A 27,910-nucleotide genomic window follows, 5' to 3' on the forward strand; every position below is an offset into this window, starting at 1 on the left:
ACAGAAGATATTTATATCTTCACTGATCTGAAAGTTGAAAAAAAAAGGCTGTCATTTTAGTTTGCATTTCTCTTATTATGATTGAGGTTGAGGTTGAAATGCCCTTCGTGTTTTCTTTTTTTAAAGATTTTATTTATTTGAGAGGGAGAGAGCAAGTGCACGTGTTAGCGGGGGGGGGTGGAGAGGGAGAGAATCTCAAGCAGACTTTGTGCTGAGCAGGGAGCCCCACACGGGGCTCCATCTTACCACCCTGAGATCATGACCTGAGCCAAAACCAAGAATGGGATGCTCAACCATCTGAGCCACCCAGTGCCCCTGTGTTTCCTTTTCTGTGAGCAACGTTTGCCCAATTTTATATAGGACTGTTGAGATTTTTTTGTGTGTGTTAATTTGTAAGAGCTTTTTATATATTAATATAAATATATATAACATATATATTAACATATATATATGTTAACTCTTTGTCACGTGTATTCCACTTAACCAGTAATTATTTTATGGTCTTTGCCATTCGGAAGGTTTAAGTTTGTATGCGGTCAAGTTTCTCAGTCTTTTCTTCTTTGGCTTCTATTGTGTGGGATGCTCAGAGAGGCACCCTTTGAGGGGCCGAGGGCAAGCAGTTGCAAGGCTGGGCTTGAAGTCAACGTCTCGGATTTGGGTGCTGGTTCCATCATTTGGGCTTTGTCCTTTGGGTAAACCACTTTAACCTCTTGGCAGCCTGGTGTGCTTGCCCATGAAATGGGGTAAGCGATTCCTGCCCCACAGGTGTGTTGGAAGGACCAAATAGGACCCCGCCTCCCAGCCGGACACCCCGTGCCGAGGCCATGGCACCACCTCTGACTCCCCTGGTGCTCGTGAGGGTGGAGAAGCTTGCAGAGTGGGCATTTGGGGGAGCCGAAGGGACTGCACCACCACCCACAGCCTTCCTCCCCGCACTGTCACCTCCGCCTTTTTACAAAGCAGCGAAGACCTTGTCTGGGGCTCCTGGAGGTGTATCTTTGGGAGTCGGGTGGGGAGGAAGGAAGATGGGTAGTGTCATTTTTGTTAAAATTTGGAGCCTGATCAAGGAAATGGTGGAAGAGTGGAGTGACCTAACTAGGAATGATGCGGCACTGTGTCCAAAAGCTTTAGCCTGATTCCGAGTTCCTCAGCCGCTCACACCGGGAGCAGGTAGGTGAGGTCTGGGTAAAAGCTGCAACTATCTGAAACCTCTAAGTCACGTCACTCTAAGTCACAGGAACTCACAGAGTTCCTGAGCCCAGAGCTGTCCCCAAGCCGGGTGGTGAGAAGGTGACTGGCTGCCCCTGGAGATGGGGATGCACTGGGAGAGGAGGGTGGTCAAGTCACGGAGGAGAACATTACACAGGCGGCTCATTTGGTCTTAGTTAAAGGTGCTGATGCTTGACATGGAAGGTAGAACCTTCCTTCTCCTAATGAAAACATATAAATCTTAGCTTAGCTATTCAGCCAGTTTTTGTGGGGGAGGGAATAGGTGAGGGAAGGGAGAGTTGGGGAGGGCAAGCTCCAGACTCTTAGGGTGGGCAACACCTGGAGCCTGCCTCCCTCTCTCCTTCCCTCGGTCTTTGAGACATATGCTGTCAGTTACAGTCCTGGACCAGCAAAGTCACCCCCCCCACAAACACACCCAGGGAGGGAGAGAGGGAGGTAGGCCCCGGGGTGCTGGGGAGGCCTGGCTCCAACCTCTCCCTCCAGGGAAACGGACCCAGGAGAAAAGGGAGGATGAAGCACCATTTGGCGGAATTTTGCTTCTGTTGACTCTCTTTCTCAAAGCCAATAATAATTTTTTAAAAGCCGCTTTTGGTGGATACACCAATGACTGCTACCTCACGATCAGCCCAGCCCAGAGAAGCTTGTCTGGCCAGATGGGAGGCTGGCTGGAGGGAGGCCTGGCCCGCGGGGGGTGGGGGTGGGGGGCATGAGGTCTCAGCCCCCTCGTCTCGGCAGCTGGGTGGTCAAAGTGGTGAAAACCCTGCTGCTGAGGATGGGCTGCTCGTATGAGGCCACCTTTCTGGAGGACCAGGGCGGCTGGGAACTCCTGGAGCAGGCGGAGAACCACCACCGGGGAGTGTCCCTGCTGGCCAGGTGAGGCTGGGACAGCCTGGCGCAGGGGGTGGGCGGAGGGAGAGACTTGGGTTTGCATCTCTCTCTGGGCAAGACCCTTCCCTCAGTCCATCACCTCCTCTAAGCGGCAGGGTATGGTCTGCCTCGGTGGGTGGCCGCACCCTCCGTGGGCACTAACTGTGGCCAGGAGAGTGCCTGGCAACTGCAGGGCACTTAGCTTCCCTACGAAGCACCTTTTCTTGCTGTATGGGGACCTTAGTTCCTACACTCATACAGACATGGTGGCATAGCCGAGTAGTTCAGAGTGTGGTCTTGGGGCTGGTCTGCCTGTGTCCGAGTCCCGGCCCACCACCTCTCAGCTGTGTGACCCAGGGCAAGTTCTTGCCCCTCTCTGTGTCTCAGTTTTCCCTTCAGTCGTGTGGAAATAATAATAGGACCCATCTCCAGGGTTTAGGATGAGGGTTAAGGTACTTTAAACAGCCCCTGGTATATGGGAAGGGCTCAGCACAGGTTAGCTTTCACAGGTTATGCTGACTAGTGGGGCAGGGATTATCAGACCACATTTTGCACAGCAGGATGCCAAGGTCCAGAGAGGGACAGCTGTGTATCAAAGGTCACACAGCCAGGAAGTGGCAATGCTGGGAGATGACCTGCTGACCCAGACTGGGGTCTTCCATTGCCCCCATACACAGCCTCCCATGGGGTTGGGAAGCGGCACCTTGATTCCAATGATGTGCCTCCCGCAGGAACAGTCTGTTCCTTAACCTTGCACCCTGAGTGCCCAGGATGGTGCTGTCCCCAGGGGTCTCAGGATACAATTGCATTTATTGAGCACCTACTATGCTCTAGGCATTGTGCAAAGAGCTGTATGCTCTGAGCTCTTGGGCAAGCTTTTCCACTCTGAGCCTCAGGTTCCCCATCTGTAAAACAAAGCAGTTAAACTAGATGGCCTCTGAGGTCCTATCCAAGTGGGAAATCCTGGGAACCCAGGAACCCAGGTGCCTCTGACTTGCTCAGAGTTTATTTATTTATTTATTTTTAAAGATTTTATTTATTTATTTGACAGAGAGAGACACAGCGAGAGAGGGAACAGAAGCAGGGGGAGAGGGAGAGGGAGAAGCAGGCTTCCCGCTGAGCAGGGAGCCCGATGCGGGGCTCGATCCCAGGACCCTGGGACTTGCTCAGAGTTTAGGGTATCAGGCCAGGCCCTCCTACCCCCCAGCAGATCCCCTGGGGCTGGAGAGCCTGAGGCTGCTCACCCTTCCTCACCCCCAGGGCCATGGTTCACTACTCGTGCCAGGAGCTGTGCCGCATCCTCTACCTGCTCATCCCGCTCCTGGAGCGAGGCGACGAAAAGCACAAGATCACTGCCACTGCCTTCTACGTGGAGGTACCAAGCGGGCAGCAGGCACTGGGCGAGTCTCCTCCCCGGCCTTCCCGAGCACACATGTCAGTTCACATTACCGGTCATTTCTCCTGTGCAAACAGTACTTAACAATGGAGAGTTTCGGATCTCCCATCTGCTCCTCCTCTCTCCACCCCTTTGGCCCATTCTACTCTTTCCAGACTCCCCCCGTGCCCAGGCAACCCCCAACCTTTGCTGAGCACTGCCATGTGCTGAGCACCAGACTAGAGATACAAGGTTGGAGGTGCAAATATGAAATTGATTCTGCCCAGCCCTCAAGGAATTCTCAGTGTGACAGGGAAGCCAGAGGATGTCCCAATTATGAAATGGGGTGCCATGGAGTTACTTGTGCTCTGATGGGGGCAGTCCAGGCTGCGGTGGGAGAACAGGAGACTTGTGGTGGTGGTGGTGGGAGCATCAGGGAGGGCTTCCTAGAGGAAGTGACATCTAAGCTGAGTTGAGTGTGTGGAGGGTACTAGGGGGTGCTGGGAGAGTTGGATCAGGAGGTTGGTTAGGGTCAGACCTGGAAGAGGAGACCCACCAGCAATAATAGTTGACATTTATTGAGCATTTACTATCTTCCAGGCACGTTCTTAGAGTTTTACCCATATTGATTCATTTAATCCTCATAATAATCCTATGATGCAGATGCCATTTCATCCCCCATTTTAGAGGAGGAGAAGGAGGCACAGATTTAAATCAATTTTCCAAGGCCACGCAGCTCATAAGTGGCAGACTCAGGATTCAAACCCAGACTCCTGGGTTCTCAAACCCACTCTCTCTTTAGTTTAGAAAGAATCGTGGTGAAATACACATAACATAAAAGTTACCATTTTGGCCAAGGTTAAGTGTACGTCCAGTGGCATGAAGTACACTCACACGGCCGGCAGCACCATCCACAGAACTGTTCAACTTCCTTCCCCAGTGCAGCCTCCGTCTCAAACTGAAACTGTCTCATGAAATACTACTTCCCCAGGGGGCCTCCGCAGCCCCTGGCAACAAGCATTCTACCTTGTCACTATGAGCTTGCCATTTTAGGTTTCATATGAAGCCGAATCATACAATATGTCCTTTTGTGTCTGGCTTATTCCACTCAACGTCATGTCTTCAAGGTTCGTGCATGTTGTTAACAGGGCTCAGAATTTCATTCTTTTTTAGGGCTGCATAATACTCCCTTGTATGCATCTACCACACTTGGTCCGTTCACCTGTCCATGGACCCTTGTAAAGCCCACTCTCCTAACTGCCACCCTTGCTGTCTCGTGTGACCTGCTGGTTGTCGTGCTGGGGTCTGCGCCATCATCAGGGTCTGCAGTGGGGTTCAGAGGTAGGAGGCTCACTTTCTGCTCAGAGAGTAGAAGGTCAAGGAAAGCTTCCTGGAGGAGGTGCCATCTGAGCTGGGCCTTCACAAGTCAGTAAAGTTTGCTAGATGGACAGGAGGCAGCATGGCCTTTCAGGCATTTCCTGCAACTTTTCTGTCTCTCCAGCTGGACTGTGAGTCCGGGGAGGAGGGACCATGTCATGTCGGCATTGCATCCCCAGCCTCAGTCCGGAAAGCTCCACAAGTAGGCGGATGGATGAGTGAGTGCCCCGATGAACACTTGGCCTGGCCCTGCAGGCACCGGTAGAACATGTCACTTCCGGCAGGACAAGCTAGGGGCATGCTCAAGGAGTCCAGAGAGATTCCGGCTAGGTCTGCCTGACTGGATCCTCAATTTGAGTCAGCCACTTCTCTCTAAGTCTGTGAGTGGCTACACTTGTGGTTCTTGGGGGGCGGATGGTGGTGGTGGCACCTTGCCACACCTCAGCGAACACTCCCATGTTCACCCCAAGGTCAGGGGCGCTAGGCTTAACCTTTCCTGAACATTCCCCTGGAACTCTGCAGTGGCCCTTCTCCCTGGAGCAAGTATCCTCAGCCAGGTTCAGTCCTTCTCCCGCTCCCCAGAAGAGGTGGGCTGCTCTCTGCCCGAGCCAGGCCCACCACAGTCACTGCGGCGCCTTGACGTAGCTCACATATCCCGCCCCGGCCTCCCCAGTCACCTGTGCTGTGGTCGTCTATGTGCGGGCTTGCTGCTCCCAACGGCAGGGGAACTCAAGGGAGCTGTGTGACCTCAAGTCCCGGAACCTGCCTGTGCCTCAGTTTCCTCGTTTGCAATATGGAGATAATGAATTGCCCACCTCATAGGGTTTTTTTAATAAAGAGAGAGCACTAGAGAACTCATGCAAGCAGGGGGAGGGGCAGAGGGGGAGAGAGAGAAAGAAAATCTCCAGTAGACTCCCAGAAGAGTTTGGAGCCCCACTCGGGGCTCGATCCCACGATCCTGAGATCATGACCTGAGCTGAAATCAGGAGCCAGACGCTTAACCGACTGAGCCACCCAGGCGCCCCAAGGGTTTTGATGAGGATTAAATGAGTTCACGTAAAACTCTTAGGATAGTGCCTGCATCTAGGAAGTATTGTCTGTGAGTCAGCTATATTGCTATTATTATGATGATTGATTATCATCAGTACTCTTCTCTACATCTCTAGTGTGCAGCCCGGAAACTGGTGCCGGGCGGGCCTGAGTCCCAGTTGTGTGGATGGGCAGAGCGAGGGCGGTGGGTGGAGCCCCTCCTCCGCTGCCTCCTCCCCCTCTGGGCCACCGCCCTGCCCCTCTGCCCAGCCCTCTCTCCTCATCATACTGACTCGGGGTCTCAATAGTCACAGTAGCGGTAAGGCCAGGGAATGGATGAGAGAAGTGTTTATGAGGATGACCAGGCAGGAACTGAAGACGAGTTGGCTGCCGTGGGTGGGAGGGTGGCAGGGAGAGGAAGGAGATGGGGGTGATGCCTGATTTAGGCTAGGACAACAGCGGGTGGTGGTGCTAGACCTGGCAATGGGAACACAGGAGGAAGGGCAATTCTAAGGAGGAAAGGAACTGAATTTCATGTTGGACCTGAACTCTTACACCAAAAAGTATCCCCTAAGCACATACTCTACCCCAGAGCTTGTGTTAGTTAACAGGAACCCAGGGAGTAATGCTCAGTGTTTGTCCTCAAGGAAGCCCCGGGGGGATGCCGGAGGTGGATGCATTAAGCAGACAGGGTCACTCAGGTTTCCCTGTTCAGGGCTCCCAGGGGCCCAGAGAAGGGGGCAATCCACCCAGGTGAGGTGAGGTCTGGGGGCACTGTCAAACGCAGCTTCAAGGGGGGGCCGAGTTTTAGATGGAGCCACGCAAGGTGAGTCGGGGCTGGAGTGGAGGTGGGTGCCCTTGCAGAAGGGCAACCTGCCAGCACAGAGAGGACAGAACAGCCTGGATCGTTCCACAAGCAATGGGCAGCTTGCTTAGAAGCTGGTTGCTGGTAAGAGTGTGGGCTATAGGGTGGGCATGGAGTGAATGAGGCCCCAGAGGCAAGCTGGGCCCGATGGTGAGAGGCAGCGGGGGCGGCACGGGGCCTCTGAGCTAGAGAGTGATGTGTTCTGCCTTGCTATGAGGTGGTGATGGACATCAGGTGGAGATGGACATCGGGCGGAGATGTCTGGCAAACTGTTGGTTTTCCAAGTCAGAAGCTCTGGGCAGCGGCACAGACTAGAGACAGTGACTAGGGTATTGCATGCCTGGGGACAGCACAGCAGTTAAAGTCCTGAGCAGAGGAGCTCATTGAGGACAGTGGGCAGAGGGAAGCCAGGCAGAGAGGACAGAGTTCAGCGACACCAACAGTGACGGCTGGGTGGGGACAGGAGTGAGTGGCCGTCGTAACTAAACCAGTGCCATCCAGTATGATAGCCACGAGCCACATGGGGCCTATTCAGCCCCCAAAATGTGTCTGTCTGAATTGATATGTGTTTTAAGTTTAAAATTCACGCCACATTTCAGACTTCGTTCAAAAAACTTTTTTCACAGAGTGTAAAATATATTTATATTGATTACATGTCAAAATGATAATACTTTGGATATATTGGGTCAAGTAAGAGGCATTACTCTACATCAAAAATTAATGATGTAATGTATGGTGATTAACATAACAATAAAAATTTTTTAAAAAGAGGCATTACTAACATTAATTTCACGTATTTCTTCTTTGCCTTTTTAACGTGGCTCCTAGAAAATTTAAACTTAACGCACGTGGCTTGCCTCGGACAGCACTAACCAGAGAGCCATCATTCATGCCCCACACTCAGCCCCTGGTCATCCAGCGAGCACTACTGGTTCATGGGAAGACAGGGGGGCTGCCCTGCCCCTTGGCTCAGGGAGTAATTCCTGTTACTCCCGCAGCTTCTGCAGATGGAGCAGGTGCGGAGGATCCCGGAGGAGTACTCTCTCGGGCGGATGGCAGAAGGCCTGAACCACCAGGACCCCATCATGAAGGTGCTGTCCATCCGAGGCCTGGTCATCTTGGCCCGCAGGACTGAGAAGGTGAGCAGAGGGCAGAGGAGAGCCCGGCCCAGCCAGGCCCTGAGCTGGAGGAAGGAGGGAGCCTGGCCATCCCTGACTCTCAGATGCTGGAATCCCTGTCTGTCCCTGCCTCAGTTGCCCCATCTGTAAAGTGGATAGCCTTTAATAATTCCCTATACACTTTATTCTTTTTGAAATAGTTTCTACTCCAGTTTTTTTCACAGTAACCCTGAAGGCAGTATGTCTAGGAGGGGTTGGGGATGGCAGTAATTATCCCTATTTTACAGATAGGAAACTGAGGCCCAGATTGTTGGTACATCTTAACATTTTTAAAAAGTGCTTTGTTTTCCTCTACCAGGCACTGTTGCAGCTCATGGTATAGAGGGATGAAGGGGCAGGATGTAGACTCAGAAAGCTAACTAACAATGCAGGTCCTCTACCACGTGCCAGCAAGGGGTGGCAACAAAGGGCCTCAGGTGTCCAGACCCGGAAGGAGTCAGTGAGGCCAAAGAGGACTTTGGGGACAACAAGAGCTTGAGTAAGGACATTCCAGGCAGGTGGGATGGCATAACCAAAGGCCTGGAGGCAGCACCTGCTCCACCAAGTTCATCTTAGTGAATCAGAGGCTGGGTCTCCCACCTGTCAGCTCCTGCTGTCAGGTAGGAGCCCGCATCCCAATGGTCCTGCCCCACAGACTGCCAAGGTGCAGGCCCTCCTACCCTCTATGGTGAAGGGCCTGAAGAGCATGGACGGGCTGCTGGTGGTGGAGGCTGCCCACAACCTCAAGACCATCTTCAAGGGGCAGGACCGGAAGCTGACGGACAGCTCGGTCTATGTGGAAATGCTGCAGATCCTGCTGCCACATTTCAGCGATGTAAGGGATCCCACGGTGGGGCGAGGGTGGGAGGGTTGGGGGGCAGCCCACGGAGGGTGGCTCTTGACTACTCTGGGGGCTGCTATGGCTCTGGTGGCCTGCTGAGGCAGGACAGAGCGGAGTCAGCCCCAGGGGAAGGGGCACCTCGTTCCAACTGGCCCATGTCTTTTGCACCGATTTCTCGGTGCAAATCGGTGCAATCCTTCTCTAATCGGTTCTCACAGAGAGAGCTCTTTTGTAATCATAGTCTCGCCAGACACTTGCCTCATTGCAATTGACCCACCTAGAGGGAGGCATGTGTTTTTGATGCTTCCAGCGGAGGGGGGCATTTTCCCACTTGGCACTAAGGCACCTTTTAGGTTAGCAGGGGGCCCTGGCTGGGGAGAGCGGGCAGAACTCCAGAGGTAGGCTCCAGTGAGGGGGGGCGCTGGCCCCAGATCAGCCCCACCCAGTGGCCTCCACCCTGCTCCATCTCTGTGTGTCTTGTGCCCGGAGGGTCCCCCAGAATGAGTGGGAGGAAGGCCGCATGCCTCCATGTGGGGCTCAGAGGGCCAGGCAGCCCTTTGGAGGAGGGAGCATGCCTGAGCCTCGGGGTCTGCCCCAGTCTCGAGAGGACGTGCGCTCCTCCTGCATCAACCTGTACGGCAAGGTGGTCCAGAAGCTACGGTTGCCCTGCACCCCAGCCGTGGAGGAGCAGCTGATCAGCACCTTAGTGCCCCTGCTGCTGATCATGCAAGAGAGCAACGCCAAGGTGAGCCAGGTGAGTGTGCGTAGGCCCTGTGGCCGAGCCTCCCTTTATGGAAACCAAGCCAGAATCACTAACCATCCGTTATGGACAAGCCTGTGTTCCAAAGGCACCATGTCAGCCGAGCTGTGGCCGAGCCCTGTGGCCGAGCCTCCCTTTATGGAAACCAAGCCAGAATCACTAACCATCCGTTATGGACAAGCCTGTGTTCCAAAGGCACCATGTCAGAATTCCTCCTCAAAACGGACAACTTCACTTGTGCATTTCAAATAGGAATTGATTTTTCTAGACTTCAGTTTCACAAAACCTTTTTTTTTTTTTGGAAGATGTTCTGGCTGTCCTGGAATTCCCCAGCTCTGGTATTGTCTTCCTATTGGTCCCCAGAAATGTATAAAGACCCTGTTCCACTGTTCTTGCCTCATGGAGTGGGAATTGCCGAAAAGAGCTTATAGCCGGAAGTCCTGGGACAACCAGCAGCAGACGGTGGCCAAAATATGCAAGTACCTTGTGAGTGCTTTCAAGAGCACAGTGGTTCCCAACGAGTGTGCTGGAGGTGGGCAAAGCTTTCCCCCTTCCTTCCTTCTTTTTGCACAAGCGTCCTGACCGGCAATTGCACTATTATGCACACGTTGTTGGCTCCTGGATGTTCATCTGCATTTCTGGCTTCTCACTTCTGGTGTCCCTCTCCAGTGGCTTACTGGACACGTCCCTGCTGACCCACACGTGCTTCAAGCTCGGCATGCCTCTTCTGAGCTGATGGCCTTCCCATTTCAATTCTGCTCTGTCCCTCTTGGTCCCCAAAGCAGAAACCTAGAATTACCCTAGACTCCATCTCCCCCACCTTCCACAATCGATCAATCTGAAATGTCCTAAACATCTCTGCATCTTTTTTTTTTTTTTTTTTTTCACTTCCTGGCCCCTCAGTCCTTGCCCTTGGTTTGGGGCATGGACGTCTCCCAGCTGGGCTGTGGATCCAGCCACTCCCGGCTCTTTCCACATTGAACCTCATCTCTTCCGATCCCATTCCCACTTGGGCCACCAGAGTGGTCTGCTTCAAACACGAGTCTGTCTGTGTTATTTCCCTGTTTCAGGAGCTTCACTGGTTCCCTGTTCTGCATCAGCATTTCCCAGGGTGTATTCTCTGTGACACCCACCCCACAGGAAATGCCCCACAGGGGAGAAAAGAGGTTCTAAGATGAATAAGTTTGGGAAACACTGCCTCGCCATCTTCCTCTTGGGGGTTTGCAATGCCTTCGGCTCACTAAAGGCTCTGAGATGGTCTGTGCTGAGATGTTCCATGGTTGTTGATCCATGGTTTCCCAAACTTATTTAACACCAAACCCCCTTTCTAGTACACGGGAGGGCATCCTGAGGTAGGAGCAGGCCACCCGTACTCCATGGAATGCACACCGCAGGATGCAGCCCAGTCCCTCTGCACACCATTTGGGAAGCTTTGCTCTAGGTTCCATCTACCTCCCCGGCCGTCACAGGCACCCCAGGATGCAGACTCAGGGACAGAGATTAGCATGCAGGAGGTTTATTTGGGCACGGCCTTGGGATCGACACCTGTGGAAGGGAGGGCAGGGGCAGGAGGAGAGGTCAAGCTGCAGTGTAGCTTTGGGGGAGGTCTCAGCCACCGCTGCAGTGAGATCCCCCACATTTGGGGCCAGGGCCAGGTCTTTACACCCCTGTGTCCATTTGTTACTGGATGCCAGCCACCCTGGGAAAGAGACGTGACCTTGGGTCGGCAGTTCTATTCCTCGGAGGCAGTCCCCAGGGTTGGGGGAGAAATCCTTCACACCAAAGGGAGACCTGGGTGGGGCATGCCAGCACGCCCCCCCCCCCCCCCAGCGATCTAATGAAAATATGCAGAGTCACAGATGGTTCCTAGGATTAAGAAAAGGGCTGGACACCACCACTATCAGTAATGCTCAAAACCTCTGCAGTCCAGGGTCTAATATTATTCTCGTCATGTCATGAGGGAAAAAGAGGCCTAGAGGCGATGTTTGGCCAGGGCGCTAATTCAAATACCTCCAGTGACCAGGGAACGGGCGGAAAATGACCACGGGTGACACGGAAGTGGTGGGACCTGTGGCAACACGGAGGCCAGGCCCTGTTGAAAGCGTGAGTGGGTGCTCCCGCTCACGGTGCGGGCCACTCTTGCCAGCAACTCTGCTTCCACAAGAAAAGCTAGAGACCCAGATTTTTATAAGACATTAATTAGCAATCAATTTAGCTTGTTGAAAACACTGTGCTGGTCACTGCTCTGCCAACTCCTCATGGTTTGTGGGCTGTCGGCTGGTGACCTCTGCGTTAGGCCCTTCTAGAGCCTCTGTTTTGGCTCTTCCAGCATCAACAGGTTTGCTCATGTGAAGGTCAACTTCTAGCCTGAGCTTTAAGGAGGGGGGCAGTAACCCATTAATTCATCCATCCATCCATCCATCCAGTGCTTTCTGGGCATCTCTGTCACACCAAGCTTTGTGTCCAGGAAGCTGCGGACTCGGAGCTGAGTGAGCTGGCCCCTTCTCTTGGGGGAGCTCCGGATCTGGTGGGGGAGATAGGTATAAATAATCACAGCACAATGTCATAGGTGACATGACAAGGGCTGTGCAAGATGCTGCAGAAACATGAAGAGTGGTGAGAGCCGCTCTGTCTGAGAGTTGTGAAAGGCTTCGGGGGGGGGGGGTGGCTTCTGAGCTGAGCCTCAGGGGATGAGAGGGATCCATCAGATGAAGAAGAGAGGGAAGGGCCCTCCAGTCAGGAGCAATCGTTTGTACCAGGCACAGAGCTGGGGACAGCCGGGCCACATCCTGGCACTGGAGCAGAGTGTGCATACCAGGTAGAGGCACTGGTGGAAACTGAGGCTGGGGAGCATGATCATGAAGGCTTTGATGCCAGGCCCAGAGTTTACTCCCTGACATGCAGATTGTCAACAGGAGGGTAATCATATCAGATTCTTCTTCGTCTCCCTCCACAGCCTCTTAGCAGAATGCCTGCCCCCTAGTTTCTACTTGATCAAACTCATCCTGAACACCACTGTCAGACTATTTTGCCCAAAACATTGCTTTGTCATTGCTCTATCAAGAATGGATTCTGGCTTCCTACTTTCTGATGCATAAGTAAGCCTTATTCCTGTCTGGCTTTTAAGGACTTTTAAGCTCTCTAACTCTCTAATTTATTCTTCTCTGCACTGTAACTTGAATTCTTCACCCTGATCAGACCTGTCTCCTTATCTATCATGTCCCTTGCATGCCATGTCCACTCTCACTTGGCTGGACTTCTTATTTTAGAACTTTATTTCGACCTGTAGCAGGGGGTGGACTGGAAGAGGTTACACTCAAGGCGGGAAGACCATGGAAAGGATTGTTGCAATCCCCTAAGAGAAGATGAGACCTGGCCTCCGGGGGCCTCAGGCAGAGTCCAGGATGGGGGGCAGAGAAGTTTAGGAGGCGAGGAGCCAGGGCTCGGCTGCCTGACCGGGTCACCATTCCTAGCTTTGGGAAGGGCGGGTGGGCGATTGGTCCCTCCGAGGGCCAGCACTCCTGGGCTTTCTCTTTGTCCCAGGTGACTACACACCAAGACAGCGCCTTCACATTCCTCAGCCAGAGCCTGGAGTACGCCAAGAATTCCCGGGCCTCCCTCCGGAAGTACTCAGTCATGTTCATAGGTAACCTGGCAGAACTAGTTTTGCTGCTGGGACTCTGCCTGCCCTCCATTTTGCTTCCTCCCCTTGCAAGGAAGCTGCCAGTCCTTCTGGCACCTGGGAAATGCCTCCCTTGGGTTCAAGGCTTGGCCAGCAGACAGTCGTGGTGCAAATTAGAAAGGTCTTCCCTCCTCTAAAATCCCTGCTTGGGAATTGGGCCACAGGGTGGATCCAGCCTGGAGTCCTTGTGCAGGTCACAACCTTGGCAACTGTACACAGTGGAACGGCTGCTTCCTGCCCGCCCCTCCACCCCAGTCCAACATGGGTCCAGGCCCAGTGGGAGCCTACCATTGACTGTGTCAGGAGGGGCCAAGCTGTGCAGTAGAAAGAGTGAAGTAGAATCTCAGCTCCATGATCCCCTTTCCGTGTGACCCCAACAGGCCCAGTGAGCCTGTTTCCTCACCTGTAAAATGGGGATAAACTCCTGTTTTACAGATCAGATGAGAATATTTTTTAAAAACGTGAAGCCTGGCTAGTCAAGGTACTCCCTCAACATAGCTCACTCCACATTTCCCATAATCCCAACTGCCTTTCTGGGGAAAAAACAACTAGATTCCCCTCACTCAAAATCCCCCACTCTAGCCCAGAGCCTTCTGATGGCATGTGGGAATATCTCCTCCCAGCTACTGCCCTCCCCTCCCCCAAATAACCACAAACTCTTCACCAGGACCAAGAGACCGCACTGCCCAGGGGCTTAGAGAGGATGACCTTCCCATCCCCCACTTTGAAAAGCGATGCTTCTTTTGGTTCCTTTCCCCAATTCACTTGTGGTTTTCATCGGTCCAGTCACCCATGCACCCATTCACTAGTTCAGTTAGCAAACGTTGCTTGATGCTCCACTCTGTGTCAGGCACCATGCCTAGTCTAGAGAAACAGAGAACCCTTCTGGAGGTGATGTGGATGGCAGGGGTGGGGGTGGGGCACGTGTGCTGTTAACACGATCCAGGCAGGGACAGAGGAGCAATGCCCAGGACCGGGGGCATCCCTCAGACTGTGAGGTCCTGCTCAGAGGCAGCTTCTCACACAGAGTGACATTATTTCCTAGACCGTGACTTCTCTAAATCTTGCTCCAAATTAATCACATCTAAAAATGTTAGTGTTTAACACTTGAGTGTGTTCTCTGAGTCAGAGGCCTGTGCCAGGGAAACCAAGCAGAGGAGAGGCGGCGTCAGCCCCCCCACGCACACACAACCCCCTGCCCAGTGCAGTGATTTCTCACCTCTTGTGCGTTTGTGAAACTCAGAAGAAAGTTATGAACACTTTCCCTAGAAAAATGCATACATGCATACAATTGTGCATGTGATTTAAGATCCTCAGAGACTGCCCTTCCCACTTCCCCACCTTGAGTGCATCTAAGCGGGGGACCTCAGGTCTGGTGGGAGAGGTTCATAGGTCACCAAGGTATATCACAGTATATACAGATGAAGGGAAACTCAGGTGCTCTGAGAACCCAGAGAGACACCTAACCGAGTTTGGGTGCAGGGTCAGGAAGGATTTCCTGGAGAAGTAATTATGTTAAGCTGAATAGTCAAGGATAAATAGGAATGAGCCCAGCAGAGAAATGTGGGAAGGGCCTAACAGGAGGCCACATTCAAGGACCTGCAGGTGCTTTGGGAACCAGGCACGCAGGCAGGGAGCGGGGGAGGGCTGGACAGTGTGGCCGAAGAGCGGAGTCTCAGGCCCTCCAGGGCCCCACCAACCACCTGCCTGAAAGGTATGCGAGGCACTGTGTCCTTCACATGAATGCTGCTCAAACTACCTGAAGAACGGGGGGCAGCTGAGGCAGCAGCTCCCCGAGTCTCAGATCAGGACACTGAGGGCCAGCCTGGGTAAGGGACCACTGTCAGAGTCAGCTGCAGCCCGGGTCCTGTCGCCATCCCTGCCCTCTGGACCTGCCACCTCTCCCAGGACCCCGCGTAGAGAATCTGTCCCAGGGTCCGAACGAAGTTCTCCTTTTATGTCCTCATTCGTGGGACTCAAGAAGGGTGGGAGAGTTTCTCTTAGGAGGTCTGGTCTGAGGGTGGGGGTCAGAGTCGGGAGGTGGATTCACTCACCTCTTGGATTGCACCCAAGGGTCCCTCGTCCCCTGCATGGAGAGCATAATGACAAAAGACCGCCTGAATGAAGTTAAAGTGGGTAAGTCATACCCTGCATCTTTGAGATCTTACGGGGCCAGTGAGAGAATGAGTGGGCTCACAGTGGGTGACAGGAAACAGAAGGGATAGGTCTCAAAGCAAGTGGCTTCCGCTCAGCCCGGCTGTGCTAGTCTGTATCCACAGTGAGTAGTGTTAAGGGGTCACCAAGACACAGAATACACAGCCTCACCCTAGGGGGGGTTACAATCTAGGAAACCAGACTAGAAAATAAGCCTAAAACCATTTAGTGCAGGGCGAGTAGTTCAGACTCTTAACTGGGGCAGATTAATTTTGTAACTGGGGAAACGGATGGGAGTCTGAGGCTGGAGCAGTCCCAGAAGGCTTCCTGAAGGATGCCGGTTTTGATTCAGGCTTTGAAACGCGGGAACGGTTTGAAGAGCTGGGAGGAAGGTGAGTTGAGGGGACGCTGAGCAGAGTGCCTGAGTGAAGACACAGAAGTGAGAAGGAAGGATGAGTGTGACACCTATGTGGGGACCCGGTCTTAACAAGCGGCCTTTCCCCTCCCCGTGGCCCAGCTCTGGAAAACCTGAGACACGACCCAGAAGCATCAGTGTGCATCTACGCAGCCCAGGCCCAGGACCACATCCTGGCCAGCTGCTGGCGGAACTCCTGGCCACTGCCGCACCGGGACTCGTGGGGGTGCGACCCGGCCACCATGCACCGCTGGAGCCCCAGCTGTGAGAACCTGCCCACTTCCCACCAGCGGCGCTCCTGGATCATGCAGGCCCTGGGCTCCTGGAAGATGTCCTTGAAGCAGTGATGTCCCTGAGCCCCCAGCCCTCCTCAGGGGTGGCCACAGCCATAGTCATGCCCCCATAAATGCCACATGGCTTACCTCTCCCTGTGGGTGTTTCCTCATGGGAGATGCCGTGGCTCTGTGCGGCTCATCTGCAAGATGAGCGTGGCCTTCACCGTTGACTCGCTCAGCATCTACAGGCTCACACAGGCTGTTTTGTCCACATTTTATAGGTGGGGAAGAAATGCTCTGAGAGGTGAAGTGGCTTCCTCAAGGCCACAAGGCAAGTCTCCTGCATGCCTCAGTGTCCCCTCCCCCACAGGGAGGGTAGAAGAACAAAAGGGGCTGATGATTGGGGTGGCTTTAGGGGAAGGAAAAGGAGAGATTCTCCCACCCCATGACATCGGCACATCCTGGAGCCCTGCTCTCTGAGTCCCACTCTTGGGTCTCTGCTCGGAGATTGGCTGTCTCTTATTCGGGTCACATTCACGGAGCACCTAACCTGGACCAGGCCTGCTCTGGGTGCTGGAGGAGAACAAGGGTAGTCCCAGGCCCTGGTAATTCATACTCGGGAGCAGGGCTTCTCAAGAGGCGTGATTTTGACCTGTGGGGAATATTTGGCAATATCTGGAGACATTTTTCGTTGTTGGATGGAGCCCAGAGACGCTGCTAAACATCCTGCAGTGCACAGGACAGACCCCACAGTGAAGAATTATTCATCCCAAATGGTCAAAAGTGCTGAGGTTGAGACACTTTGGTCTAATGGAAGTATCAGAGACATGGAAAGACACCAACAACCCGGTGCTGTGATGAAGGAACTCATGGGAGCTGTGACGTCCAAAGGATGCACATAGGCCAGCAGGGAGCTGGGGTGTCAGGGAAGGCTTCCCAGAGACAAGACCCCCCCATTTAGGGGGCTTGGAAAGATGACCACATGGTGGGCGTATATGGAGGAGAGGACTAACTGCTGATACGTAGGTTCAGTGGATCCTAGAGTGCGTGTAGGGGGAGGAGATCAGGGCCAGGGCCTGGTCCCTCAGGCCTTGGAGGCTGTGTGAAGGAGGGAGACTTCAGGGAGCAGCGGGAAGGCGTGGTGTGGTGTTAAGCCAGGCAGAGATGTGTGCAAATATCGGCTTTAGAAAGCTGCTTCCTCTAGAGGATCAGGAACCCCACAGACACAGCTGGTGGGAGGGCGGATGGCTGCAGCCCTCTGAACACGGATCTGTCCCTGTTCAGTGGTACTAAGTTTATGCATGCTGTCACCTGGCAATTCCACTCGTGAGCACACACCTTGGAGCTCGTCCCACAGGTCCCTAAAAGAGACGTGTGAGGAAGTCTCCTGCAGCATTATTGGTAGTGCCTGGGAGAGGAGGCAGCCTGGGTATCCCTGGTCAGGGAGGGAATGGGCACCGTGGAGCCCATGCAGCAGTTAGAGGCTGAGGGGGTACGTGGTGCAACACGTGAGACCTAAAACCTCCTGCTGAGGAGTAAAGTACATAAAAAATGCACGCACAAAAGAAGTCACATTTTGCAAGAACACTTACAAACTGAAAATACACATTAAAACACACAGTGGTGGGAGGGAGTGAGGAGGAGGGCTCTGGGGCATAAAAGGGGATAAATGATAAAAGGGAGGGGAAGAACACTCACTCTGTGGTGGAAGGAAAGCTGGGGGAGGGCAGCGAACAAGGCCACAGGGAGACTTGGCTGCGGGCTTGGGGGCAGGAATGGAAGTCTGGACAGCAGGGTAGATGGAGAGGGGGACCGGACCTTCCGGAGACGGGAGAAGAGGAATTTTCAGAACCTGGTGGTTGACGGATGGAGGAAGGGGGAGAGAGAGTGAGGTGCTGAGGGTGGTGCCTGCATTTCTGCGCCAATAACTGGCTCAAGGGTGTCCCCCCAGTGGGTGGTCCCTCCACACCAGAAGCAGGTTCAGGGGGAGAGAAGTTCAGGCTGGATGTGGTGAGCTTGAGGGGCTTGGTGTCCCAGTAGTAGAGACATCTGCTGGGTGGCTGGCTGCGCAGTGGGAGGCTCGGCAGAGGGACTTGGAATGGAAACAGGTTTGGGATTCCTCACAGACAGGGCTGAGGTGAGATTCCCTGGGCGAGGGCGTAGAGTACATTTAAGCTCCCGCTTGGATGAGGAACCCATGAAGTTGACCACACAATCATCTGCCAATAAATGATAGGCCAAGACCATCAGGGCCTACGAGGGAGCAGGAAATGGGCGTGGTCCTTGTGCATAACCTTTTCCATTGCCAAGAATGTTCACAAGCACGGCCTGCTTGGAATCTCACAGTAGCCATATGGAGTTATGGAGAAGGCAGGCTGGGTTTACTGCCTGTGTTCTACAGATGAGGACAGGGCTTGAAGATGAGTGGGCCTTGTCCGAGGTCACACAAGAGAATCAACAGAAGTACGGGTCCCCAAGCTCTCCCAACTCCCATGTCGAAGCCCTTTCCACCCAAAAACACTGCTGCTTTCATTGGCCAGAACCTAGGTCTGGGCTGGCCTTGACAATTGACAGTTGCCACATTCTGGGTCCGTGTGGCTTTGAAGCACAACAGAGGCTGACAGTGTCAGTAACTGGCCAGGGCCCCCAAGTAGTCTTGAGTGGGAAGGGCCCAAGAGCACTCAGGAAGTCACTTCCCTCACTTCCTGAGCCTCCCCCATCATCACCTGTAAAATGAATTCTTGCCTCACAGGGTTTTATAGGAATCAAAACATGGAAGCCAAAGGATTTGTAGGCTCTGTACCCAAGAAGGGTAAAGACAGTTAAGAGGAGAATAAGAATGGGAACCATTAGGGAGCAGGCTGGAGGAGGAAGTGTGGAAAGGAGGCTCAGATCTGGAGGAGAGGAAGCCCTTGGAGCAGGTGTTCTGCTGGGCATGGGGGGGGGGTAGAAAGGGGAAAGACACAGGTGTGGCCCTGGAATGCTCACGGCCCTCTGTGCGTCACCCTTAGCCCTGCTGTGTCTCTCACCCTGGGATCAGATCATGACCAAGCCTGCCGGTTCCACTGCTGGGCCTCCCATCTCTTCTCTTCCCTGGTCTCTCATCAGCAGCCTTGTCAATCTCTTAATCCAGCCTCCCCCCATCCATCCTTCACCTGGCAACCCAGACCTTCCTAAGACAAATTTGCCCTTAGGTCTATCACTGGCTCACTATCCTCTGCAAGATAAAGGGCTACAGGATAAAGGCCTGACTGCCCTCTGGCCCCCATTCATCTTGCTGGCCTTTCCTCTTGACTCTTATGGTACCCAGCATGCCAGGCTCTTGCACACTGCCATGCCTCTCTGCACAGGGATTCTGACAGCTGCCTAAAATGCTCAACTCCCTTCCAGCCTCCAACCATCTGGGGAGACCTTCCTCATCTCTGCTCTCAGCTCTGCAGAGAAGGTGGGTCTGTGAAATCTTGCTGACTCCCTGAGGTAACACCCACCCTTCTGTGCCTCCACTGTGCAGACTTGTGAAAGGCCCTGCTTTAGATTGGCCTGCTGCCTATCTGCCTTGCCTTCTAGACCAGGCTGTGGGCTCCCTGAGGCTATAGCACCCATGGCTGCAGGAGGGCGCACCTGGCCTGGAGATCTTGTTTCCATCTCAGCTGGGGTGGATAGGGAGGTGGTTAACCTCAGGAATAGGCATGGCTGATCACATAGCCCCTTTTCTTGAAACTCTGCAGAAGGTACCACTGCACTCTTAGGAAGACCCAAGTCCTCAGAATCACTACCCATCATCCCTCCTACCTCACCTACTCATCCTCCTTCTCATTTTGCTCCATCCACCCCCCATCCCCAGCTCCCCTCCCTGGGGCTTGGCACCGCCAGTCCCCTCCCTAAAGAATGCTTCTCCCCAGACAGGCCCTGGCCACTCTGGGACTCCTCCTTTGCTTGAATGCATGTATACCCAGTTTAAACTGCACCCCCACCCCCTCATTAGGGACACCTGGTGGCTCAGTCAGTTGGGTCTCAAACTCTTGATTTCGGTTCAGGTCATGACCTCAGGATCGTGAGCTGAGCCCCCACCTGGCTCCCTGCTTAGCGTGGAGTCGGTTTGGGACTCTCCCTCTGCCCCTCCCCCTGCACACATGTGCACGCTCTCTCTCAAATACAAAATTAAAAAAAAATAAAAACTTTTCCCCGATAGCTTTTGCTAGCACCCGACAACCTCTCACATCTTATTTGTTTACTGTTTGTCTTTCCCCACTATCTTATCAACTCCTGGAGAGCGGGGTGGGGGGGGGTGGGGGGGTGGTGGAGTTTACCCAGCGACCACAATGGGCCTGAACGCACAAAGAGCTTAGGAAACGTGTATTGACTGGCTGAACAAATGAATGAATGAGGGGCGCCTGGATGGCTCAGTCGGTTAGATGTCTGCCTTTGGCTCAGGCCATGATCCCAGGGTCCTGGGGTGGAGCCCCACATCGGGATCCCTGCTGGGAAGGAAGCCTGCTTCTCCCTCTCCCACTCCCCCTGCTTGTGTTCCCTCTCTTGCTGTGTCTCTCTCTGTCAAATACATAAATAAAATCTTTAAAAACACACACACACAAATGAACGAAGTGATAGTGGGCACTGTGGGGCGCCGGGTTTATCCACCACCCCAAACACTCGGGGGCGGGGCGGGGCAGGGCGGGGCGGGGCGGTGGCCCGCTGAGGGGAGGGCGGGGCGGGGGAGGTGCTGGTTGGGGAGGGGCGGAGCCGGCGGTCAGGCCCCAGAAGGGCGGAACCCGAGGCTCGCGGGCGGGCGCGGCCGGGAGGACTGAGGGAAAGGCACACGCGCTGCCGGAAGTGGGCGCGCGGCTCTCGCGGTCTGGACCGTGGCGGCAGAGCTGAGGGGTCGCCATGGAGCAACTTGACCCGGACGCCGCCGGCGAAGATGCCATGGACTCGTTCCTGGAAAAGTTCCAGAGCCAGCCTTACCGTGGCGGCTTCCACGAGGACCAGTGGGAGGAGGTGGGTGGCCCGGGGCCCCGCACGTGTGTGGGGGCGTCGTCCCGGCCCCTGGGGTTGGCTGGCTGGCGCCTCCCGCACCCCCGGTCCCCCCGGCCCTGCCAGCGGAAAGGTGGTTTCCACCTGGGAGTGTTAGAAAATCGGACCCGGGGTTTTGAGGGCAGTCTTCAGCTGCCAGTATATTTAGGAGTCCAGGTTTTGGGGTCAGACACACCTGTGACTCCACCCTTTGCTGGCTCAGTTACTTAACTTCTCTGAGCCCGTGTCCTCATTTGTAAAATTTCCCTAACTAGAGCCACAGTCCCGTAGCATTGCGGCGAAAATGAAGGGATATGGTGGGTGAAGTGCCGGGAACATAAGAGCGTTCAATTAATGGTGATTCCCACCGCCCTTGGAAGATTGTGAGCACCGAAAGAATCGTTAGAGATCCTTACCCTGCGCTCTCATCTTACACGTGGGAAACTGAGGCCTGGTTAGGGAGAGAGATAGCTAACCATGACTTGCGAATCGTGATGAGCGAGAAAACTTTGATATGGAGATGTGGAATTGGATCTACCCTGTGGAAAATCTTATTCCTATAGTTCATTCCTCTCTTCATCTCCAGGAATTTGAAAAGGTCCCCCTATTTATGAAGAAAGCGCCATCTGAAATTGATCCCAACAAGAATCCTGACTTGGCTTGCCTTCAGTCAATTATTTTTGATGAAGAGCGATCTCCAGAAGGTATCTTACATAAGTCTAATATTTGTTTTGTGTCTCCATTGAATTGAGGTAAAGAGCGAGTCAGAAAGTTTCTGATAACAAGTAGTAGTTAGCCTGGGCTAACTCGTCACTATTTATTCCACATATACTCCCCTCCCCCCATACCTACTAAATGCTAGGCTTTGGGGATAAAGGGATGAGTAAGATTGCCCTCAAAGGTCTCAAGCTCCATTTAAAAAAAAAGTCTCACGCTCCATTGGATAGCCAGATTGCCCTGTGTATATGTGATAAGTACCAACATGTGGCTCTGTACTGGGTGCGTTGGGAACACTGAAGTGGGGGAGGTGGGAGAGGGCTCACAGTGGATTGGAAATCTGAACTGATTCGGAACAATTTTGTAGGTTCTTACTAAGGTGAGGAGAGGGGAATTTGCATTCCAGGGAATAAAATATAAGCAAAAACAGAAGTATAATTTCCCTCTATTTCTTCAGTAATTAAAAACAGTCCTTCAAGAGGTAGGATAAATATACTTTTTTTTCTTTATGCATCTTTTTTTTTTTGGTAACCATCCAATCTACCTTGTAAGATATTTGGAATTGATTGTAGCATTAAGTGCACATGACTTCGCTTCTCCATGTTGATACCCAGTTTTACAGGATTAATTTTGGAGTTTCCTTTATTGGTTTCTTTTTATTTGGTTTATCATATGTAACATTATGGTATGATTTAGAATCTATTTTTAATGAGACTTTAAAAAAATAGGAAATAGTGATTACTTACTCTCTTCTTTGCAGAACAGGCCAAGACCTATAAGGATGAAGGCAATGATTACTTTAAAGAAAAAGACTATAAAAAAGCTGTGATTTCATACACTGAAGGATTAAAGAAGAAATGCACAGACCCTGATTTGAATGCTGTCCTTTATACCAACCGGGCAGCAGCACAGTACTATCTAGGTAATTTATTCTATTATATAGTGCTTTCTAAAGAATTAACTTATGGTAAAAGCCATTATGATGGCTAGTGCAGAGTTTGAGAGCATCAGAGGAAGAGCTGCTTATCCCAGAAAGCTAGGCTAGTTTACTCTAGTTGAACGCTGATCTTCCAGGTAGACGGGCTGAAAAGGGAAACCAGATAGATTATAATTCTTACTCTCTGAACCAAATGAGTGACACACCTTAATACATGAACTGGTATGATCTGAGATTTTTTTTTTTAGCCCAAATGCTTTTCTCTTCAAAAAAATGTGTTTTTGGTTTTGGTTTTTGGCCTTTTGCCCTCTTCTGAAGAATGCTAGAAGGATTCAAGCAAAGAGATGTTTGTGTGAGAGAAACTATATTAAAGGGAGAATTTTTCAAAGAGTATTCTGTGGGACCTGAAGTGAAAAATACTCTTGGGAAGGTGCTGCTGCTTTGTTGCAGATTGCAGTGCACAGTATGTTAAAGATGCTGAGATGACCTGCAGCAAAGAACTTTACCCTTTGATTCTTAAGTTTTGTAAGCCCCCTTTTCAAGTAACACTAACATGCAGGACTCTTCTGCACGTGTGACTTTGGGAAACATTATTAAGGAGACCTTGGGCCTCTGAGGGGCTGGTAGAGAATAAGCCTTGCAGTCTAGCTGGGATGAGTCTGCTGGGACTCATCACCATTTGAGCAGAGTTTCTCCCCAACCATAGTCTGCTCCAACTGTTGTCTCTTTTAGCATGTTTCCTTATAAAATTCTAAATAGTAAGAGTGGTATAGAACTTCAGAGATTATTTGGGCCAACCAACCCCTTCATTTTTTTTTTTACTTTTATTTATTTATTTGAGAGAGAGAATGAGAGAGAGCACGAGAGGGAAGAGGGTCAGAGGGAGAAGCAGACTCCCTGCTGAGCAGGGAGCCCGATGTGGGACTCGATCCCGGGACTCCAGGATCATGACCTGAGCCGAAGGCAGTCGCTTAACCAACTGAGCCACCCAGGCACCCCCAACCCCTTCATTTTACACAGGCCCAGAGACGGTCCCTCCGATTAGTGCGAGAACTTGGACTAGAAACCCATTCTTCTAACTTCTGGAGGAATACGTTTTCTTCAGCAGATGAACTCAACTTCTTGTTCTGTGCTAGGCAGTGGTGTCACAGAGATGAGTAAGATCTGGCCTTTTCCAGAAGGAGTTTCATTCATTTCTTTATTCAATCAGTAAATATATATAATATATTAAAAAAATATATATATAAAATATATATAAAGCATTTACTGTGTGCTAGGCATTGCACTGTGAGCAACAGCTACATAGTTCCTTTCTTTGGGGAACTTAAATACTGTAAGGCTAATCAGACCAGAAGAAGCACCTTGCGAGAAGAAAACCATGTGTGTGTGATGCCAGAGGAGCGGAGGCATAATCATCACAGTCATTCCTTGAATGAGATCTCACTGGTACAGCTTACAGAGCACTTTTTATTTGTGATCCCTCTTGACCTCATAGCACCTGCGTAAGGTAGGTGAGGTTAACAGCTTTATCCCTAGTCAGCAGAGTACACAACTGAAGTAAAGTACAGTAAATTTAGTAAAATGAACTGTGTAAGGGTGCACAGTGCTAGGATTAGTATGCAGAATCAGGTTTAATTCCAAGTGCACTAAATGGAAAAAACCTTTACCCACCCTTCCAGAAGGTGCCTGGTGCTGTCAGTTCCTTAGTCCTGGGTACTTTTAGGTTATGCAGTACAACTTGACAGCTTTGGGGCTTTCCCTCTGCTGCCTCAGAATTCAGTTTTCTTAGGCCTGATTAGTCATTTAACCATTGTCCCTTTGTTTTCGAGCTTTAAAATGTGTTGTGTTCTTACTCTTGTCTCTGTGGGTTTATGGCATTTTGGGGGGAGGGGGAGAGTAGTGGAGGTTTAGTTAAATCCTTATGTTCAATCTACCACCCTTAACCAGAAGTCTTTGGATCTCTTTTATATACATTTTTTTCCATAGTTAATATCATGCTGTTCTTCCAGTTTTGTATTCAGTTCTTTTCACTTAATTTTATAACATAAACAATTTCACCTGTCATAAAATATTTTTGAATACTATTTTAATAGCTACATACAGTTGCATCATTTGGACATACCAGTGTTCACACAGTTGGCTTTACTGTTCTGCTGTTATTGAGTATACATCTGCTTTTAGGTTTTTTAGAATAATGCAGGAATGAACATAGTGGTAAAGTTTTCCTACGAATTCTGATTATTCTTAAGGCTGAAGCCAGATTTGTCAAACTATGGCTCACAGGCCACATCTGGATTCCTGGCCTCCTGTGAGCTAAAAATGCCTTTTACATTTTTAAAGGATTGTAAAACAAAGAAGAATGTGTAACAGACCATATGTGGCCTGTAAAGCCTAAAATATTTACTATATGGCCCTTTACAGAAAAATTTTGCTGACCTCTGCACTAGATTTTTAGAAGTGAAAATAGTAAGTAAATACCAAACTGTTAAGTAAATTTACAGTATAAACTAGAAAGTGAAAATCTACCTCATGCCCTTCTAGTTTGGATAACAGTGTGTTTGACTGCACACTTTTTTTTTTTTTTTAAAGATTTCATTTATTTGAGAGTAAGTACAAGTTGGGGGGAGGGGCAGAGGCAGAGGGAGAGGGAGAAGGAGAAGCAGACTCCCCGCTCAGCAGGGAGCCCGATGTGGGCTTGATCCCAGGTCCCTGGGCAGAAGGCAGACGCTTCACTGACTGAGCCACCGAGCTGCCCCTACACACCTTTTTTTTTTTTTTTTTTTACAGATACATGTGTGTGTACATATGTCTGTGTATCTAGATTGGTTTGTTTTACAAAAAATACTGATATTTTACACATTGACATTATACACATAGAACCACCAGTTAAAACAATATAGCACAGGCATCCTGTCACGCCTTTTACGTGCACATGTATCTTAACCTTTTTAATGGTTGCATAGTATTTAGTAGTGTGGATTTACCATAGTTCATTTAATCATTACTACATTGAGGATGTTTAGGGTATCACCAGTGTTTCACAACTCAGTTAAAACTAATGCTGCAATTGACATGCTTTTACATTTATCCTTACATATTTGTCCAGGTATTTTTAAGGGTAAGTTGTTAGAAGAATATTGTTGGGTCAGACTATACACACAAGTGCATACTAATTTGCTCTCTAATTTACCCTTAAGAGTGCCCTTTTCCATGTCTTCACCCATCCTGGATATTACCTGTTTTTAATTTTTACCAGTTCCATGTTAATTTTAATTTCTTCAGTCACTGGTGATGTTGAGCGTCTTTTCATGGGCTTGCTAGCCACTTATAGTTGTTCTGTGGGCTTCTAGTGTTACAAATATTTCTAAGACTTGATGAGCACAACTATATTTTTTTCCTAAAAACTGTTGCTCTGATTTATATTTCTCTAAGACTATACAAGAATGTCTATGTCTCCACACATGAAATTTTGCAAATATTCTGATCTCAGTCTCGTTTTCTCTTTTACTAAATGGTGCCTGTTAGGCAATTTTCGTTCTGCTCTCAATGATGTGACAGCTGCCAGAAAGCTAAAGCCCTGCCACCTCAAAGCAATAGTAAGAGGTAAGTGTTGTGGAACTACAGTATGATTGTCCTTATGGAAAAGTTGGCACTCACTGCACCAAAAGTTGAGGCATTTTAAGCTTTGATATTAAGGTGCTAAGATACTAATGAAGTCACCTTATTTTTGCAATCTTGATATTAAGTTCCTGGTCCTTATCAATAGCAACATACCATTTTTAAAAGAATTTTCCAGAGAATAATATAACCCTTTATATTTTAAGAATTTGTAGAGAAATTGAAACTCCTCATTTTAAATTAGCAATAAAATTAATTAAAATAAAGCAGTTCCAAAAGCCACATTCTAATTTTTTTTCCAAATTAGCTAATTGAAAGGGGAGATCTTCAAATGCCATGTTAATTAAAAGATAAGTTATGGGACCTTTGCTGATAACTCTGATGCCGAGGTGTTCCCAGATTATATTTTCTTTTGTGGTCTGACCTTTCTATGTAATAATAGTGCTTATATTATTTTTATACTTTACCTTTTCTTTGAGAAGCTCAGAGGTGCTTTGTAAACTTTAATTTATTCATAACATATTAATCTTCCTTATAGTCCCATGATCGACTGCTTTATCATAAGCCAAATGCTTTACCAAAGTTATGCATCTTTAGGTATGCATAGTGAGGGGTTTGTATAGGTAGATCCGTGTCCCTCAGCTGTAGGGAACGAAGGTACTATTCAAAGATTGGCAAGTAAAGTCAGCGTAGTCCTGTGGAATTGGGACAAGCTGGAGTCTGTAAATCTTGAATTGTCAGTTTTACCTCAGCATGTGACCTTGGCAAGATACCCACTCTGAGTGTCAGTTTGCTCATCTCTGGAAGATGAGGTTGGATTCTGTTGACATCTAAGCCCTTAGAGTTCTGATATTTGGAAATTCTGTGGAAAGTCTAAAGAGGCTAACTGGAGAAGAATAAACATGGTGAGAGGAGAGGCAGCTTAACCTGGAAGCCATTAGGAACAATTTTAGGAGAGACCCAATGTCTTTGATCTTGCCACTGCTTTGATGAATGGCTGAGGTCAGTTCTGTTTTCTGTCTCTGTTAAATATCTGAGATGGACTTTATTCTGATTTGCAGATGAGGAACCTGAAGCTTGGAGATGGTCAGTATTTTATCTAACGTCTAGTTGGTAAACAGTAGAGCCAGATTTCCAGCCCAGATCTGTCTGACTCTAAACCCTGTGCTCTTTGCCATTAAGTTGTAGCCTTACCTACTTTAAAAGCCGTTAATGTCAGGGAGGCTTACAGGAGTTTTAAGCTGAATGGGCCCTAGAGATCTTTCTGATCTAAGGTACAAAAAATATTCTTCCTTGTCTGGGGAATGCAGTAGAAGGGGCTTTAGTCATCTGTTGTCCCTTCAGAATGCTGGCTGGTAGCTGGTGGAGGTTGGGGACGGGGGTTGGGGGGGGTGGTTCCTGCTCAAGGAGAGCTCTTCCCATGCATATTGTCCACGTATTCTAAGGGTTCTGGGTTCTACAGGTGCCTTATGCCATCTGGAACTGAAAAACTTTGCTGAGGCTGTGAACTGGTGTGATGAAGGGTTGCAGATTGATGCCAGAGAGAAGAAGCTTCTGGAAATGAGGGCTAAAGCAGACAAGCTGAAGGTTGGTGGCAA

The 27,910-nt window shown here is 50.6% G+C and overlaps 2 protein-coding genes across 10 annotated transcripts in view; both read left to right on the top strand.

Annotated features, from left to right (window-relative positions):
• The window catches only part of MROH7 (maestro heat like repeat family member 7), a 47,716-nt gene extending 31,547 nt beyond the window's left edge, over positions 1-16,169 (top strand). For 4 of the 7 annotated variants that reach the window (XM_027616324.2, XM_027616275.2, XM_035726985.1 and 1 more), the window contains 9 exons: positions 1,966-2,103; positions 3,358-3,472; positions 7,742-7,882; positions 8,556-8,735; positions 9,340-9,495; positions 9,865-9,987; positions 13,045-13,147; positions 15,257-15,319; positions 15,855-16,169. In XM_027616324.2, the coding sequence (XP_027472125.2) occupies positions 1,966-2,103; positions 3,358-3,472; positions 7,742-7,882; positions 8,556-8,735; positions 9,340-9,495; positions 9,865-9,987; positions 13,045-13,147; positions 15,257-15,319; positions 15,855-16,099 (1,264 nt within the window). In that variant the 3' untranslated portion in view covers positions 16,100-16,169. The remainder of the gene's footprint in view (positions 1-1,965; positions 2,104-3,357; positions 3,473-7,741; positions 7,883-8,555; positions 8,736-9,339; positions 9,496-9,864; positions 9,988-13,044; positions 13,148-15,256; positions 15,320-15,854) is intronic. The other 3 variants (XM_027616272.2, XM_027616284.2, XM_027616291.2) reach the window with 3 other exon arrangements.
• A 4,654-nt stretch (positions 16,170-20,823) lies between these two features.
• Positions 20,824-27,910, top strand: part of TTC4 (tetratricopeptide repeat domain 4) — a 28,907-nt gene continuing 21,820 nt past the window's right edge. For 2 of the 3 annotated variants that reach the window (XM_027606587.2, XM_027606596.2), the window contains exons 1-5: positions 20,824-21,025; positions 21,627-21,744; positions 22,518-22,679; positions 26,220-26,297; positions 27,775-27,899. In XM_027606587.2, coding sequence (XP_027462388.1) covers positions 20,915-21,025; positions 21,627-21,744; positions 22,518-22,679; positions 26,220-26,297; positions 27,775-27,899 — 594 coding nt within the window. In that variant the 5' untranslated portion in view covers positions 20,824-20,914. The remainder of the gene's footprint in view (positions 21,026-21,626; positions 21,745-22,517; positions 22,680-26,219; positions 26,298-27,774; positions 27,900-27,910) is intronic. The other variant, XM_027606603.2, reaches the window with a different exon arrangement.

Source organism: Zalophus californianus, chromosome 4 (genome assembly GCF_009762305.2).
Source record: "Zalophus californianus isolate mZalCal1 chromosome 4, mZalCal1.pri.v2, whole genome shotgun sequence".
Taxonomy (NCBI): domain Eukaryota; kingdom Metazoa; phylum Chordata; class Mammalia; order Carnivora; family Otariidae; genus Zalophus; species Zalophus californianus.